The sequence below is a fragment of the Phycomyces blakesleeanus genome (genome assembly GCF_001638985.1).
Source record: "Phycomyces blakesleeanus NRRL 1555(-) unplaced genomic scaffold PHYBLscaffold_4, whole genome shotgun sequence".
NCBI classification, from domain to species: Eukaryota; Fungi; Mucoromycota; class Mucoromycetes; order Mucorales; family Phycomycetaceae; genus Phycomyces; species Phycomyces blakesleeanus.
This window is the reverse complement of record NW_017265137.1, coordinates 1,095,373-1,113,676: the sequence shown is the minus strand read 5'-3', so window position 1 is coordinate 1,113,676 and position 18,304 is coordinate 1,095,373. Positions and strand designations below refer to the sequence as shown.

General features: G+C 34.0%; 5 protein-coding genes across 5 annotated transcripts; 4 read left to right on the top strand and 1 right to left on the bottom strand.

Moving 5' to 3' along the window:
• Window positions 1-453: 453 nt before the first annotated feature.
• PHYBLDRAFT_164467 (hypothetical protein) lies at window positions 454-3,724 on the top strand (the record flags this gene model as incomplete). Its single annotated transcript, XM_018435011.1, has 15 exons — window positions 454-674; window positions 831-918; window positions 1,089-1,217; window positions 1,270-1,423; window positions 1,455-1,596; window positions 1,696-1,851; window positions 1,923-1,985; window positions 2,007-2,275; window positions 2,367-2,521; window positions 2,623-2,829; window positions 2,946-3,078; window positions 3,185-3,227; window positions 3,322-3,375; window positions 3,426-3,517; window positions 3,597-3,724. 15 exons carry the CDS (start codon window positions 454-456, stop codon window positions 3,722-3,724), a joined length of 2,034 nt encoding a protein of 677 aa, XP_018295601.1.
• A 2,080-nt stretch (window positions 3,725-5,804) lies between these two features.
• PHYBLDRAFT_164466 (hypothetical protein) lies at window positions 5,805-7,623 on the top strand (the record flags this gene model as incomplete). Its single annotated transcript, XM_018435010.1, has 5 exons — window positions 5,805-5,915; window positions 5,997-6,069; window positions 6,132-6,809; window positions 6,979-7,002; window positions 7,601-7,623. The coding sequence occupies 5 exons, from the start codon at window positions 5,805-5,807 to the stop codon at window positions 7,621-7,623; spliced, it is 909 nt and encodes a 302-aa protein (XP_018295600.1).
• Window positions 7,624-8,453: 830 nt separating this feature from the next.
• Window positions 8,454-9,846, top strand: PHYBLDRAFT_141440 (hypothetical protein; the record flags this gene model as incomplete). The annotated part of the gene is made up of 4 exons (XM_018430593.1): window positions 8,454-8,639; window positions 8,747-8,976; window positions 9,140-9,563; window positions 9,679-9,846. The coding sequence occupies 4 exons, from the start codon at window positions 8,454-8,456 to the stop codon at window positions 9,844-9,846; spliced, it is 1,008 nt and encodes a 335-aa protein (XP_018295599.1).
• A 4,462-nt stretch (window positions 9,847-14,308) lies between these two features.
• PHYBLDRAFT_185544 (Homeodomain-like DNA binding domain-containing transcription factor) lies at window positions 14,309-15,841 on the top strand. The gene is made up of 2 exons (XM_018439089.1): window positions 14,309-14,514; window positions 14,590-15,841. The coding sequence occupies exons 1-2, from the start codon at window positions 14,508-14,510 to the stop codon at window positions 15,408-15,410; spliced, it is 828 nt and encodes a 275-aa protein (XP_018295598.1). The 5' UTR covers window positions 14,309-14,507; the 3' UTR covers window positions 15,411-15,841.
• Window positions 15,842-16,743: 902 nt separating this feature from the next.
• On the bottom strand, window positions 16,744-18,294 carry PHYBLDRAFT_131201 (hypothetical protein). Its single transcript, XM_018429411.1, has 6 exons — window positions 18,192-18,294; window positions 17,787-17,912; window positions 17,546-17,593; window positions 17,411-17,459; window positions 17,230-17,351; window positions 16,744-17,103 (listed from the first exon to the last, which is right to left on the bottom strand). The coding sequence occupies exons 1-6, from the start codon at window positions 18,243-18,245 to the stop codon at window positions 16,825-16,827; spliced, it is 678 nt and encodes a 225-aa protein (XP_018295597.1). The 5' UTR covers window positions 18,246-18,294; the 3' UTR covers window positions 16,744-16,824.
• Window positions 18,295-18,304: the final 10 nt, after the last annotated feature.

Genomic DNA, 18,304 nt, shown 5'->3' with positions numbered 1-18,304 from the left:
TGTTCGAGGAATAAACATGGAGGTTACTCTGTTTCATAGAAACAGCATTTATGATCTATAGATATTTTGACAATCATAATTACTAAAAGAAAAAAAATATATAGCACTTTGAAGCATTCCACAAATCACAGTAAATGATGTGCTACTTGGGTGAAGCAAAGCTAGAGATTTATCTAGTAAATGAAACCGTCAATAAAATAAAATAAAGTGGGTATATATATATATATTTTGAAAAAAAATAAGCTGTTTAGACTCAAGAATCCTTAAATTTCTGGAACCACATTGGTCCAAATAATTTTTCTTTTTTTCGCTTCTTTTGTTTCAATATAGGCTCAGCCAATCGCCATTGTTTCATTCCAAGCCAGAAAATAATAATAATAAAAAAAAAGAAAAAAAAAACTGACTGCTAATCAAAATCAAAGGCAAAGAAAAATCTATCCTTTTCTGACAACAATGGGACAAGTTTTCTCGACAACGAAGCCAGAAAGTACTCCTCTGACCACCAGTGGAAAGAGAAAGGCCAGTTTTGATAGCTCTCAGACACTCAAGAAGGCCTGCAAGGATGCTACTTTCGAATCAGCCACTCCAGAAGTGATCATTACTGAACAAGATGTCGGAATTCTTGCTTTTGTCAACCCTAATCTCAAAGGATTCTCTAGCATTATGAAATACAGGTATAGAAACATTTATTCTGAAGAGATATTGTTTATTTCAACAATTTTACACGCATAATTTCAACAACAACAACAACAACAAAAGGGTCTTTTCTATATGTACTTAACTTTTTTAAACACTTTTTTTATATGAATATGAACTTATGAAAAATTTAGAGCCGAGGACTTTTTGGTTAATGAAGTCAACCTCGATGGCAAGATCATTAGACTCACCTCTCTTGACCCACCTGTTATTCCTGAAAGAGTACGTTAAAAAAACAAAATACACGGTAACAACTGTACAAACAAAGAGAAGAATAAGAAGAAAAAGAAAAAAAAGGAACAAATAAATGTATACAGGAAACATATGGAATAATGGCTAATACTTTCTTCCTTTCTTTCTTATCAAATACTATTATTTTATATCTTATCCAGCAAAAGTTCTTTTTATCTGATGCCGAGTTTGATGCAAAGATCGCTGGTATCATTAGCCCTGAGTTCGCCAAGGAATTGAGAAATGTGCTCAATAATCCCAACGATATCACTGTCTCAGCACGTGCAAAGGTATAATATATATATATCGGTGATAGATATGTATTTGGATCAATTGAATTAGAAGGCTGATTATTCCAATTTCAATCATAAGAATGTCGAAAAGGCAAGCCGTATCGATTTCTACAATGCAATCGAATGCAATCTTGATGCTCCCTTGATGACTGAATGCCTTGAAGGTGTTCTTATTGCAAGATGGAAGAACCCTGATGACACTGGTAAGCAAGAATCAAACAATCTTCTATACAGCTCATACTAAAGTTGGTGTCGTTAAAGAAAAACCCAGAAAGATCAACTTTGACATAACCGGTGGAGAATATGTTAGCTTTTATGTCCAGAAGTCTGGTGTAGACACTATGGGCGCAGTGAACATTATGGCAAACATTGGAGGGTAAGAGAGCATTGGATTTGGATGTTTTTATATATATATAAATAAAGAAATTAAGGAAGAAAAGGAGAGAGGTTAATATTTTGTGTGTTAATTATATAGTCCTCGTTTCCTTCCCAAGCAATTCTCATACGCAGGAACAAAGGATGCTCGCGCTGTCACTGTCCAGGAAATGACTCTTTTCAAGTGCGATCCTAGATACCTTTATGATGTCCGTAATGAACTTGCAGAACGTCAGATCTATATTGGAAACTTCTCGTGAGTAATACAATACTGTACATATTTATATTCTTGAATTATAAGATACTTATATCTGGGTACATCTGCAGTTTTGCCAACAAGGGTTTGACACTTGGTGATTTGAGTGGAAACCATTTTACTATTGTTTTGAGGTAAGATAAAATACAATATAGTGCAGCACAATGCGTTTTAAAAGGTACTATGAGCTTGATACTAAAAAAAAAGGATAATGTTTGGCTTTATATTCTCAGAGATGTCAATGGTGCTAGTGAAGAAGACATTCACGAGTCATTGCAGTCACTCGAAAGCAGAGGTTTTATTAACTACTTTGGAATGCAGCGTTTTGGAACCAGCAGCATTTGCACTCATGAAATTGGACGTGCTTTGATTTCCCTAAAGTTTGCCGAGGCCGCTGATTTGGTACTTATGCCCCGCGATGGAGGTATATATATATATATATATGTATAAACGAGTGTATGAGGACATGTAAACTAATCGAGTTATCCAAACTATAATTATACTTCTTTTTTTAGATCGTGCTGATTTTGCTGCTGCTAGAAACCACTGGGCAGAAACAAAGGATATCAAGAGTACTCTCGATAAACTCCCTAGACAAGCACACACTGAGAGAAAGCTCCTTTCAAGCTACCTAAGATTCGATAATCAACACGAAAAGGCCTTTAACTCGGTAAGTAATCCGTAAACGGTTTCAGATTTCATATTTTGTATGTATTAAAATTAAAATTAATTATGTTTTCTTTTTCTTTTTGAAAAACAAATAAACAACAGTTGCCTCAACATATGTTGTCCTTGTACTATCATGCCTACCAGTCTTACATCTGGAACTGTGCAGTATCTGAGCGTGCAAAGATTTACGGTTGTGATAAGCCAGTTGTAGGTGATCTTGTATTGGTTGATGGTCCTGAAAAATCAAACAACAACAGCAACAACAACAACAAAAAGTACGGAAATGCCGGAAGAAGAGATCACTCATCTGTATGTATATTTAAAGCATGTCTATAATTCATCGTATTACTTTATTTTCTGGTTATGAAGAAGAAAAAAGGGGGTGTAGGCATATTGTTGAATATTAGTACTGACTTTACTTTTAGCGCAAGGTTCCAAAGGTCTTGACTGAGGAGGATTTGGACAATTACACAATTTGGGATGTAGTTTATCCTATGCCTGGTAGTAGATCAAAATATCCCGCAAATGCCATTGGTGATTTTTACAAGCAGTTGTTGGGTAAGCAAGCATAGGTTAATATTTTGCTTATTTTATCGAGTTTAAGCATACATGTGTGTGTGTGTGTGTGCGTAATTTGTTCGTTTGTATTCACTATTTTGTTTAGAGAAAGACAATATTAACATCAAGAATGCTCAGCAGCACTTCAAGTATGTACACTTTACTTGGGAACCCAAGATCTCATCAATTCAAATAATAATAAGAATTATAATTCGGGTGCTAACAATTACTTTTGGTATTTAGAAAGCTGATGGGTGATTACAGACCTATGATGGTCAAACCTAAAAATGTTGGATGGTATGTTATACTTGATCACAAAAACTTTCATCCACTAATACTCTTTGCAGGAAATTCATTCGTTATGATAACCCCGAGACCAAGTTGTTCAACACAGACTACGATAGAATTACCTCTGTTCCTGAACCCGTCAGTGTTCCTAGTAAGTCCAAATAAAACAGATTGATTTAGTGTAGATGCTATTGATAATAATACTTATACTTACAATTAATTTTCATTAGATGGAAAGTACTTGGGTTTGGCTGTAGAATTGACTCTTGGTACAAGCCAATATGCAACCATGGCCTTGAGAGAGGTTATGAGAAGCGACACTTCTGCAAAAGCCCAGGCCAGAAATGTACACACATAAAAAAGAAAAGAAAAGAAGAGAAGAGAAAAACATACTCGCACATACATACATACATGCATGCACGCACGCACACATTTAAGAAGCAGAAGCAGAAGCAGAAGAAGGCATTAATAGTACATAAATTTATTGTAATGAAACTTGACATTGTTCACATATTTTCAAGAGCAATCTATACTGGACATCATTTCCCCCTTTTTTTAATCAATCTCAAATCACATACATACATACATACATTATTTCATTGATATACATTGAAACATAAATACTATATTCTTGTTTGTTGAAAAATAAAATAAAATAAAAGAGCTTTAAACATATAATATTATCCTTTTATCGCTCATTCTTTATGGAACCGAAAAAAAAAAGTATTTAAAACAAGCACACCTTTTTCTTCGGTGCTTGGAGATATCGTTGTACCTCCCAAATTTTTGGAACCTGTGGTGAGAATCAAAGGCAAACTGTAATTGACCTGGTCTTAGCGTTCATATATTTAATGTATCTATATACAGAGTTGGCGAAAAAGAAAGAAAGTAATTTGGATTTACTTGTTTAAACCATCTAAAATCTCTATATTTTCAATCGCAATGTATGAAAAGCATAAAAGCCTTTATAATAATCTAAGCTAGAACTATTGGGTGAATAGATGAAGAATAAGAAAAAGTATTTATTTGATTTGATTTACATGTGTCAAAGGTTACAAACCCAAAATACCTTTTCGCCCATTCTGTATATTTCAGAAACTATTGGTACAAAATCTAATGTGTATAGTATTTTTGTAACGATACGATAGTTTGTACACAGTCTTTACAAATCTATTCACTCTATTAGATATACCAATATTGTTTGTTTGTGTGTGTGAGTATGTAAATTACTTCCAAATGTGCATATATATATATGTGTATGTGTGTGTGAAAGTGTGTGAAAGTGTGGGAGAAAGTATATGTGTTCCGTACCAATTGAAAGGCCTGGTATTGATCATGTTTGCTTTCAATGATTATTTCGCTCGAATCGCACGTAAAATGTGTCTAAAAAGGTTATTTTTGGCTATAACTTACTTGTATTATCTTTTTGTACTAGATAACCAACATAAATAAAAATGCACCAGTCTCTCGGTAAAGTGTTATCAATTGGCTTTTATCTTGGTGTGATAGAGTGCATAATTGTCATACATAAATGTTACAATTTCACAAAGACGTGTTACAATCCCATTTTTTTAAAAATAATAATAATAATAATAATCAAGGAAGCCTCTTTTTATCATGTAAATTTATTAAGCCGTAAATATGTATTAATACCTGTATTGTTCCCAATGAAAGGTATCTTACCTACAGACAAGCAATTCATTATCAACTTTTACGATTGAGTATATACATACATGTAAAAGAAGAAAAAAGAAAAACAGTCGAGTCGAATTAATTGTACTCAGCTAATCATTTATTTATTTTTACCTTTTTTTTCTTTAAAAAAATGACTACTCCTTCTAAGGAAAATTTACCTTGATAGATAATAGCAAAGTAAATGTTCGTTGAGAATTAAAGAAACTTACTTTTCTTTAGACTTTACGGTTCAAGTTCAGGAAGTGCCTAGTCAAAAAGGCTTGCACAGACACACACACACATAAAACAAGAGGTATACATGTTTTTTTTTTTTACATTTTCTTTTTGACTCAAAAAAAGAAGAAAACCCCCCTGTCCGATCGAAATGGGGTTTAAAGATAGACAATGTCCTGAATATACCTAGGGTATCATTGGTTTCTAAGACATTTGCAACCGGACAGTGCATAAAATATCACGCCACTAAGCCTAGTGCCACATGAGTGGATAAGTTGCAGGAATAAATTACCCTATCTGCGCAAATAAATCTCAAATATACCCCAAAAAACAGCATCTCTGGGTTTGAAAATACTCAAATATACCCAAATAGTGTACTTTCTTTTTTTTCTGGTTTTATATTTTAAACACAGTTTTATCCCTTATAATTTATTTTTTTTAGGAAACCGTTCAAATGAATAAAAGCAAACGTAAATAAAGATTGCTCCGGTTTTGTTCTTTTCTTGTACAATCTTCACTCCAACTCAAATATGTCCAACACTTCTGACGTTTACCTCAAGGCTGCCCGCTATGGCAAGGACCTTGTTCGCATCATGAGAGTCTACAGAGAGGCCGATAAGCAGACCTGTACCGAACTTACCGTAAGTAACTCCCTCTTCTTCCATTGAATGAAACAATTGTCAGGATGACCAGCTTCCTAATATCGTTCACACAACCAATAGGTCAGATTGTTGTTGGAAGGTGCTATTGAGACCTCCTACACCAAGGCCGATAACTCTGTTGTTGTTGCTACTGGTAAGATATTTTTTATTATTATATTAAAGGAGTATGAGTTACTTACTGAATACGCAAAACAGATACCTGCAAGAACACCATCAACATTCTTGCCAAGCGTAGCTCCAACGTCGACAATATCGAGGTCTTTGGACAGGAAATCACTGCCCATATGTTAAAGCAGTATACCCACATCAGCTCTGCTCACGTTGACATCATCAAGCACAAGTGGTCTCGTATGATTGTCGATGGCAAGCCCCACCCCCACTCCTTTGTCCGTGACGGCGAGGAGCTCCATACCGCAAAGATCACACACTTGCGTGCCGGTAACAGCGTCACCATCACCTCTGGCTTGAAGAACCTCTTGGTCCTCAAGACCACCGGCTCTGCCTTCCACGGTTTCTACAAAGACGAGTACACCACCCTTGTCGAGACCTGGGATCGTATCTTCTCTACCTCTGTCGATGCCACATGGACCTATACTGTCAGACCCGCCGAAAAGTACTCTGCTGTCGATTACCCTGCTATCTACGCTTCGGTTAAGCAGATCACCATGGACACCTTTGCCAAGGACGAGTCTGCATCTGTCCAGGCCACCCTTTACTTGATGCAGCAGCAGATCTTGGCCAAGTACAGCGACGTTGCCGAAGTTAGCTATGCTCTCCCCAACAAGCACTATGTCGGTATCGATTTGAGCAAGTTCAACATCGACAACACCGGAGCTAAGATGGAAGTCTATCATCCCCAGGCCGATCCTTCTGGTAAGTAGTACAAGAGTTTAAAGAATAGAATAAAATAAACACAATAAGAGTTTCAAAAGGAATAGAGGGAATAAATGTATATTAAAAGGGAAAGAGAGATAGGGAAGTTATGGTCAAGGACTGAATATATCTAATGCTCTTTTTTTTCTATTTTATAAACTTTTACCAGGCCTCATCACTGCTACTGCTGCCCGTAAGCATACATCCAAGCTTTAAATACGTCATCAAAGTAAATTGTAAGGCTGCAGAAAGAAAAGGGAAAAAAAGGGAAAAAAGAAGAAGATTTATCTTTATCTTGCTTCCTTTATTCTTTTGTTCTTTAAATTCTGTTAGTCATGTACATAGTTTCATTTCACACAAATATTCACAAGTCAATTCAAACTCTGTCGCAACAAACAAGCGATCCAAACTCAATAAATACAAAACCATTTTACCCATTCATCTAGTATTTATTTTGGGTTTTTGAAATATTATTTCAATTTATGGGTGATAATTGGGCAAGTAAAATGCATAGGCAGGCACACCTACTTTTCTTTCTTTTCTTTTTTTTTATCTGACCGCAAGCACAAGGGGAGGTGCATATTAAACAACTACACTCACGACCTATTCATTTCTCTTTCTCTTTTATATATGCAGATCTAGAGAGAAATAGAGAGAGATAAAGAATATAATATAGAAAAGCTGAAACCAAAATCTGTAATGGTTTAATATCTTTAGAGTTTAGAGCATAATGTGAATGAAGAATCATGTCCTTAGATAATAATGATAATATTAATAAGACTAATATCTAGATTCTACAATTGGTGCCAATTAAGTCAAAGTAAAATTAATAAAAGAGAAATATTCATTATTGTTATTGTTATTATTATTAATTCTTATTGGCACACAGCAGGAGATTGCAACATGTGGAGCAAGAAAAATGAATAAATTTAGCCTGCTATTTTAGACTATAACCAAATATACTGTCACTTGGATAGAAAGTGAAAAGAAAAGAAAAGAAAAAGAAAAAGGATCTTCAGGAGAAATAACATGGGAGAAAGTGGTTGGCCCGTGTGTATTCATATTTAGTCAAAATGAATAAATAAATCAATCAATTGAATAAAAGGAGGATTACAAACATACAGGGATCTTAGATATTTTGAACCTTTCTTAAAAAGAAATACGATTAAAATATCACTTGCAGGCTTTTCAAGCCAAATTAAATTAAATCAAACCAAGTCAAATCAAGCCAATTTGGCAAGGAATTTGGACCATAAAAATATAACCATATTAATAAACACATAGAAAAATTAAAAAAAAAAAAAAGGTTTAAGCTCTGACTACCTACAAGAAAAATATTATTCAAAATAAATTATCCAACATTTCCATTTCACTGGCACAACTCAAAACAAACTACACAATTAAGCGTAATTAAGGACATCATAGTACAGCACAAGCACAGAAACTAATATAAAATATAGTCACACTATAGAAGTCACAAAGCCATCTTTTTTTCTTTATTCTTTTTGGGAACTTGCAGGAACCACACACACACACACACACAGTGGTAACTCCAAGAAGAGCAGTCTTTTCACAGCCAAGTGATTTGTGCTCGGTTTTTTCTCGTCCTCTCAATCCAGTCATTAGATTCCAATCACTATATAGATGTCTGCAAAGTACACCGTAGCTGATCTTGTGCCCAAGATCCAGCAGAACATTGATGCTATGGACTATCCAATGGCCTATGCTTTCTGCAAAAAAGCCATGGAAATGGAGCCTAGCAATGTCGACCTTCTCGAAGTTACTGGTCAGGTAGAAATGGAACTTTCTCTTTTTGCTGAGGCTAGAGAGGTAAGAAAATCAAATTTTGAAATAACAACAAAGAAAGAATATATATATATATAAAGAATAGCAAGGAAATAGAGTTTCTCAACTATGGCTCTTTATTTTACATGTAGCATATCCTTGCAGCTATTAGACAGAACCCTAATTCTGGCTACAGCAAGTATATGTACCTTGGACAACTTTCAGTAGAGATGGAAGCTATTGGTGCATTCCAAAAGGGTGTTGAATTGATGGCTACTGAGAGAAACAGTGTACCCGAGGGATCAGAAGAGGCACGCATACTGGCATCCAAGATGGCTGGTGCACTTTGCTCAATGACAGAAATTTATTTGACAGATTGTTGGTAAGGAGAAAACAAATTATTTTACTTTTTTAAAAAAAAGAGGGGCTACAAGATAGACGAATGGAAAAAAATATGTGCTTCTTTGTGCTATTGTTCGTATTCATGTTCGTATTCTCATTCTTACTCTTACTCTTAATCTTATTATTATTCCTGTTACTATTAGCTTTGAACCCGAAGCAGAACAAAAGTGCGAAGAATTCCTTCAACAGGCTCAGCAAGTCGATCCCGAAAATCCTGAAGTCTATCAGTTGTTGGCTTCAGTTCGTTTGAGTCAGTCACGAAACGAAGAGGCAGCAGCAGCACTGGAAAAGAGTATGCAACTGTGGATTGACAAGGAATTCGGAGATCCAGCGATACCTAGTTACGATGCCCGACTTGCGTTGGTGAAACTGCAGCTCGAGATGGGAATGTTCCCAGCAGCATTTACTGTACTTGAGGGCTTACAAAAGGAGAATGATCAAGTGGTTGATTTGTGGTATCTTTACGGCTGGTCTTACTATTGCTTGGGTGAGGATGAAAGTATGCCAAATGAAGATAGACAGGCCAACTGGGAAGATGCCCGTGATTGCTTAGAATTGGCAGTAAAGGTAAGCTGATACACAGAGATATATAAGTGTTATTTTTAAGAGACACAAAAAAATCGAAAAATAACAATAACAATAACAATATTAATGCTTATTTTCTTTTTCTTTTTTGCTATAGTTGTACAAAACAGTGGGTACAGATGATGAGGCCATGGTTGAGCACGCAAATGAGCTGATACAGTCTATTAATGCGGTTGTACCCCCATCTGCGCCAGAAGATGAGACTTTTGCCGATGATGCCGAGGCCGAGTACGAAGATGAAGATGAAGATGCTATGGAGATGTGATTTTGTTCTATTTTCCTTTCTTTCTTTTTGGTTCTTTTTCCTTCTTTTTTTTTGAAAAAATTACTTCCTTCAAACCTATCATGTATTATTAACGTGTTCTATACTCCCCCTTTCTTATTCTTCTTCTTCTTCTCTTCATCATCATCATTTCTTCTTCTTCTTCTTCTTTTTCTTTAGTTCTTCTTTGTAATGTCTACATAATATATTCCACCTGCACTTACTGCTGTATCTCGGTTGGTTTGGAAAGAAAGAAAAAAAACAAGGTTTACAGATGTAAAGGGAAAAAATGTACACAAATCCAAATTATGATAAATAATTTTAATACCACTTGTATTTTGCTGCTTTGTTTTGGTTTATTTATTTTTTCGCTGATTTTATGGTTTAGCTTCATTCTAGTGCGTTGCATGCATTCCTTACTGTTTGCAAGGAAATATTATTAAGATCATTAATACGAGCTAAAACATCAAATAAAATAAAATAGAATAAAGTACAGGATATGGTGTGTATATATGGTTCTTTTTTCGTGATACTTGTCAAAGAGAATATATCATATGCTTTGTATATGTGTATATATAAAAATAAAAGTTGAGACAAAGAGGGAGTATATTTGCTTGGGTGTAGATCAAAATAAGATGGCGAATAAAAGACAAGCAAAAAAATAAAAAATAAAATAAAAAAAAAGAATCAAAAAGTGGCTCGTTTTGAATAGTACAAAAAAAACAATTGAAACGATCACAATGTCAGTGCTGAATAGTGTACTGAATATGTTACACTCAATACTCATAATATTTGTACCTGTATTTGGATTTGTATACTTTTTTTGAGAAAAAAATTAAGAGACAGTTATGATATTCGGGTATCACTACAGTGGGATGTAAATGGAAATAAAGAGAAAGAAATAAAGAGATGAAAGGGAGCTTGGTTTGTTTGTTTTGTTTGTTTTTCTTGGGGGTATGAACAATACATGAAGAAAAAGAAAATTGAAACAATAAATGTTGTTATTATTATTATTATTGTTATTATTATTAAGAAAGAATGTGCAAGACAAAACAATACTGCAAAGATTACTGTTCTTTGTTTTAATGGTGTCATGATGTTTGGATTAAAGTATCATCGAAATAGGCAATAATTGAGACGCTATTTCTTGCCTTCTTCTACCTCCCACTATCTCTCTTAGTCTCTCAATATATCTGTCTTTACTATCGATGTGTGGGATCAAGACTAGGCTTAGGAATGTGAGATATGAAGGAAAGAAACAAAAGTCACAAACATTTGAGAGAATAAAAAGTAGTAAGGTTAGCAGGCAAAGAAAGAAGGGAAATGTTTCCTTTGTACATTTTATTATTAGTCGATTGAAAACATCATATCCCCCACTCGTGTTCTACTTTCAACAATTTGCTCAAACGATTCAAGACTACGGGGAATGTATGATCCTGATTCTCCCAAAAACAATTCTTGTGTAGTGTAGTGTAGTGTAGTGTGTAGTGTGTACTTTTATTTATTTATTTGGTGTGTTTGAATGTATGCATTAGTTTTGTTTCCAAGTACATATGATGTAGTTTTGGCCGTTTATCAGTGTTGTCACAATCTGTGGAGAATAAGATACATGTATACATACATATAATTTGTAGTATACAAGTGAAATAAATGTGATTAGTAAAAACCAAATTTGACTACACAAGCCAAGTGTCGATTGAAATTGATAAGACATTGGTGTAATAGAAAGATACCATTTTATTCTTCCTTTGCATCATAGCAATACAGACATTGGGTATTCTAAGAAATCCAATCGATAATTAAAATATCCTTTTAGTTACCTTTCTTGAGTCTAAAAAAGAATCCCAAACACAGGAACCATTGGTGCACAGACGTAACAAGTAAAGAAGAAGAAGAAAAATATGCCTAATAATTTCAATGACAAAAAATAAATAAATATATGTATATGTATTTTATAATTATTATCTATGAATGTTTGATGTATATCTTACTGCTATGGTTACTGCTGCTATAGTTACTGTTGCTATAGTTACTGTTGCTATAGTTACTGTTGCTACAATTTGTTTCAGTAAGCCCAAGTTCAAACAAAAATAAAATAAAATAAAAAATTAAATCCTATGATGAATATATGATTTGACTGGTTGTACTTGTTGCAAGATTCTGTCGTTATTTGACTTCAAAATTTTGTGTACCTTGAATCTCCTTTAAGATATTAAGATATATAACACAAGAAAGAAAGAAAAAAAGCCTAAGAAAACTTGAGCCAATAGAGGTTTGTATTATTTTGTGTTGAACTTAGATTCCAGGCTTTCCTTAAAAAGAAGTTAAGAATTGTGCTGGTGGGTTCACAGGTTAATAAATAAATAGATAAATAAATAAATAAATAAAATTTATTTTGGAATAGATGCCTAAATTCTAAAAAAGCATATAGTATAAATCAGGCGAGTTGGACTTCTATTTAGATTCCAACTGGCTTGTTGAGCTCATAAGTCTCTTGATGATAAAATGTCATACGCGAGCACTTGCTACTGGTGACCAAATCTATGTATCATTCCGTTTGTATCTTACCGCCTATACAGATCTAGAGATTTCACAAGTGAAATTCCCTACAGTAATGACGTAAAAACGTTTTATTTTGTCTTTTGGTGTAAAGAAAAAGCAACAGCCTAAACTCAAGACAGAAATATTTTGTTTGTATTTTCTATTTATGAATTTGACTACGCTTGGGCTTATTTCGTGATAATCGATAGCTTATTTTCTGATATTTCTATTTCGTACAGAATTTCAGAGTTCCCAGGCTTGATTCCATAACTATACTTTAGCTCTGTCTTTTTGCTCTCTCACTCTCTCTCACTCTTGTTCTTGCTCTTGCTCTATTCTCCCCCAATGTTTTTTCTTTGCCCCTCAACATTAACATTAACATTAACACCAGCTTAATTCACCTGTCTCCCCCACCCCCCCTCTTTCTCTCTCTCAATATATATATATATATTTATTTTATTTTTCTTGGTCATTATTTTCAAAATAAATAAAAATAAATAAATAATATTAAAAATAAATGCTTGTAAATTTTTGCTTAGATTGATATTGAAACATTAGCAAGAAAATTCAATTTAGTTATTGATTATATATTTATTAATATTACTACCCCCCTTTGATAATAATGAAAAATGAATAAATACAAATGTATTTTTTTCTACTATGATGATGATGATTATTATCTATATCTTTAAAAATCATTATTGACTTTGTCCCTGTAAGAATATTTATATATATATATATATATGTATTACATGTATTTATATTTTGACTTTGTGTTCCAATATTTTTGTTTTTTAGCTTTTTTATTATTATTTATTATTTATTATTATATTTTTTGCTTGGTTTCAACTATTAGTCTTTTTTATTATTATTCTTAATTATTAAGGTATTTTGATATGTCCTTGTGGTACAATGGCTTAATGGTTAGTATGTAGAGATTTTGATACTTGATTATATATATATATATATATATAATATATAATATATACACGCATTATATAGATAGATATATATATATTAAAATAAATAAATAAATATAAAAATCCGCGTTTCGAGGCATGTAATTCGCGAGTTCCTGGTTGATTGATTGATTAAGTGCCATGTCGCCATGGAGTATTAATGTGTCCCTGTATTAAAAAGAAATATATATATATATATATTTAATAATTTCTGTCACGATGTGTGATCGAAGAGAGAGAGAGAGAGAGAGAGAGCCTTCCGTTGTAATTCATCATTCCATCCCTTTTTCGCACCCCTTGATAGACAATTTGATTCTATTTCTTTTTGTTTGAAATGAAGGACCGCTCCTTTTAAGTAAGGGCTACTAAATAAAGGAAGATGACAGCTTTTACAGAGAAAAATAAATAAAAAATAAAATCAATAAAGAAATATTACTATTCTTTACAGTATCATTATATTTTTTTATTGGGCTCCTTTAAATTATTTATTTATTTATTTATTTATTTTTTCATAAAGACAATAATAAATAATTTATAATGGCTAACCCAACCCAAGTCAAATCAACTAATCTCTTAAAGGGTCTTTGATTGACTTGAAAGTATGCTAGTCATCGTATCAGAAAGTGGCCAAAATGAGATATTCAGGGTGTAGTGTCTCAGGTGTTTATTTTGTTTTCTTGGTGTCGCAGGCGAGACAAACAACACAGCCGGACAGATAGTTCTTTTGAATAGGTTCGTCTATTATATAATTAGATATCTTGCACACAAACATGTAACAGTGATAAGCTAAATGTCCGTGTTAAGAGTGTGCATATGCGCATGCATGTTCTCTTTTGAATGGTATTGTTTTTTTTGTTCCATAATTGGCCCCACCTCCCCCCTTTAATTTTTATTATTTTATTTTTTTCAAATCGCAATGTATATAAAGGCCCAACCTACAACACCAAGGACAACACATTTTTTTTACCTGTTGCTTTACTTTTTCTGACTTTACAAACCCAAAAAAAAAAGCTTAAAAAAATAATATTATAAAGAATCCTAATAATTCTTTCTTGCGCTCTCATTCTCATTCACTCTACACACTCGTACTCGTACTTAACCTCTCATATCTTATACACACTCACGCATTCACTTCTATTTCACCACTCTAACAAATATCTGAAAATGAACAGTACGTCGTCCTACAACAGAACAATAATAAAATAGCACCATAACTTCAAATCACTTACTCATCTTATCCTAATAGTTGCTGACATGCTAAACCCATCCGCAGTAGCCGATGATACGCCAACCTTCAAGCAGACCTGCTTTCAATTGACCTCTCCTCCACACTCTCCCACCCACAAAACGAAAGAAAGAGCGTACTCTCTTTCTGCAGCCAGCATAAATGGCAAGGCACGCAGTCGGTTCTCCGACCTTGAAGACACCATTATATGCGATGGCGTTGCAAACGGACTGACATGGGGGCAGATCTCGAGACAACTTCCACACCGAAAGAGAGCAACTTGTTTTAATCGATATAGAACATTGCAAGGAATTCGCAAGTCACGCAAGTCTCTTCTTTTACTTGACTCAGATCAAGAACCTACGACCACAACCACAGCGAATACTATCGCAGCCATAACCACAACTACAGCCACAGTCACCAATACAAACGTACCTACAGCAACAGGTACAGCAACAGGTACAGCAACAGGTACAGCTACATCTACAGCTACAAGACCATTTGTGCGTCACTCCTTGTCTCCATCTTCACTGGTATCGGGATTCTCGCCTTCATCGGTTGGCTCTTGGCTACCAATCACTCCGCCAAGCCGAACATTTGAAGACAATGAATTGCCCTCTCTAAAGAAAGATGGCCACGGCTTACAACGCAGTCTATTCGGCGATCTCAGTTCCGAAAACGCCCCTTCACACCGCCCCCAACACAAACCCATTTCTGGACAGCAAAAACTATCCAAACCCTTCCGTTCGTCACTCATCCACCCCTTTGTGACCTTTCCGCTTAGTAAACACACCAGTCCACCATCGTCTCCAATCCCTTACTACAGACGTTTTTCATCTTAACATATATATATATATACATACATACACTTCTTTACTAGGCTGGTTGACCAGGTCTTTCTCTGTACAGAAAAAAAAACTTAACATCCACAAATACCCTACTCACATATTATTATTATTATTATTTTTCTTTAAAGAAAAACACACCCACCCACTCACCAACCCACATACACACACTTTCATTTACATTTTCATTTTCATTTTCATTTTCATTTTCATTTTCATTTTCATTTACATTTACATTTACATTTACACTTACACTTACACTTACATTTACACTTACATTTGCACTTACATTTACATTTACATTTACATTTACATTTCTGTTCCCCTTGATATTCTTTTATGTCTCAATTGTTATGTATCATAATTCAGTAATTTATATATATATATATATATACATATATTTTTTTTATTGAAAAAGAACAAGATTCACATACACATGCACACTTCTTTAATATGCTTTTCTTGTTGCTGAAATTTAATCGAGAATTATTATCTTTTTTTTTTCTCTTAAAAAAAGTCTATTTATTGGACTTTCTTAATAAAGTTCTGTTAAACAATACGCAAGGGTTTAAGAAGAATATGAAGTTTGTTGCTGTATGTGCTGCTTGGTACTTCCTGATGTCGTTTGATGCCGCTTAATGCTGGTATTGTTGCTGGTATTAGTGTTGGTGTTGGTGTTGGTGCTGGTGGTGGTGCTGGTGCTGTTGTTGATATTTTGGTTTGTTTTTTTGTTGTTGTTATTGTTGTTGTTGTTGTTGATATTTTGGTTTGTTTGTTGTGTATTATTTTTGTTGTTGTTGTTTTGGTATTGTCGGCGGTGGAGTGATGGTTCCTTGTCCTCTCTCTCTCTCTGTGTGTGTGTATATATTTATTGGATTTTACTTTCAACTGTGTTTCGGTAACCTATATATACACACACACATACACGCACGCGTAGTATATATAATATACTATAATATATAGTAAAATTAAATTATAGCCTTACAAGGGTCATAGTTTCCACTAGCTTCTTTTTATTGCTCGATTTCTACATTAATATAAATATTTGCCCAAAACCATAAATTGTGTATTTTTGATCCTGATCCTGATTTTGGTGTTTCTGTTGATGATGATGTTTGGTGTTGCTGTTGCTACGGTTATTTTGTTATTATTATTATTATTATTGAATTCACATCTATGTTACTGTTATTATGATGCCACCCAATTGAAAATATACTATTGTTTGTGCCATGCGCCGTGTATTCTAGACAACCTTGTACATTACATTACATTACATACGGACACATTTATATGTGAATGTTTCATAATCAAACGCTCATATAAATCACATATCATATACATACAAATTCTTTATGTATATTGTGTATTATAAATCAACACATCAATATTTTATTTTATTTTATTTGATAATCTACTGTGTGCCTCTGAACTTGGCAAATGTCTCCTTGACACCTGCACCATTTACTAGCGCCTCCATGCACTGTGAATCAATTGCCACATTCTTTTTGCAGCTCTCTAGAACATCATTCAATAGCTTTACGGGTACACAGACAACTCCTTCCACATCGGCTACAATAATATCTCCTGGATAGACTACAACAGAGGATGTCGACATACTAAGAGGCACCTGGATCTGGGAAGGTCTCAGGAACGCATTTTGTGGCAATATCGAATGTGATTTTGCAAACACCTAAAAATCACACACCCACACAAAGGAAACAAGTTAACAAACAAAACAAACAAACAACAGCAGCAATAAATTTGTACCAAATCTTATGAATTTTAAATATCCAAAAATAAAAATCATAAAACTTACAGGGAACTGCATTGACCGATGTTCATTCAAATCTCTAACCCTGCCATCAATAACAACGCCCTTTGCCTCTCTGGCCTTGGCACGTGCGCTCATCAACCCACCCCAGACAGCATTTTTGACATCTATTGAACGAATTTTTCTTTATTAAATATTATTTCTCAATATGATAGCCGGAGCTTACCTGGAGGCGCAGAAACAACGACAATACTTTGGCTTGGGATACTGTCAGCCTTTGTATATTATTATAATCAATGCTTTTAAATCAAATGTGCATATGAAACCTAACATTTTACTCTACGCTGTAGTTAGTGCTTACAAAATGACTTGAAAGAGTAGGTGCATCTTTATCCAATTTGTCAACCAGCTTTATTAAATCCAAAATAAATATGTCAGTCAAAATATAAATAAACACAAATCAAATCAAATCAAATCAAATCAAATAAAGCAGGCCCCTCAACCCACCCAGTCAATCAAATTAATCAATTGATCAATTTATTGATTCATATATGTATACTTATCTAAAGAATACTATTTTATCAAAAAAAATATTTACTTGCCTTTACTGTATAAGCAGGTCCAATAATCCTTGTCTGTCCTTCGCAGTAAGTCGGAGACCACATATCAATGTCTGCAATATAACCTCCCCAAGGCCGCTCTCCTAGTTTCAACAGAGCATCGGCAATCTATATCGATAGTTGACAAACAATATATATATATATATATACATACACACATACACAATACATATATGAATGCATATACACACACACGCACACACACACGCTCAAGTACACATGGGTACATAATTTTTCTTTTTCTTTTTCTTTTAGACATATATAAAAAGGGCTCAAGAGGTGTATTTTATGTTTATAAATTTAATTTAATTTGATATTATATTATATTTAGGGGTCCACTGTCGGATTTGGTTTTGGAATGACAGCCAAATTAGCTCTTAATCTTACTTCGCAAGTTGAGAATTCAGCAAGAGCATTCAATGTCGCGTAAGGTGCCTCCATTAAAAGAAGATAAACGAGGAAAGTAAAACAGCAATAATAATAGAGAGAGAGAGAGAAAG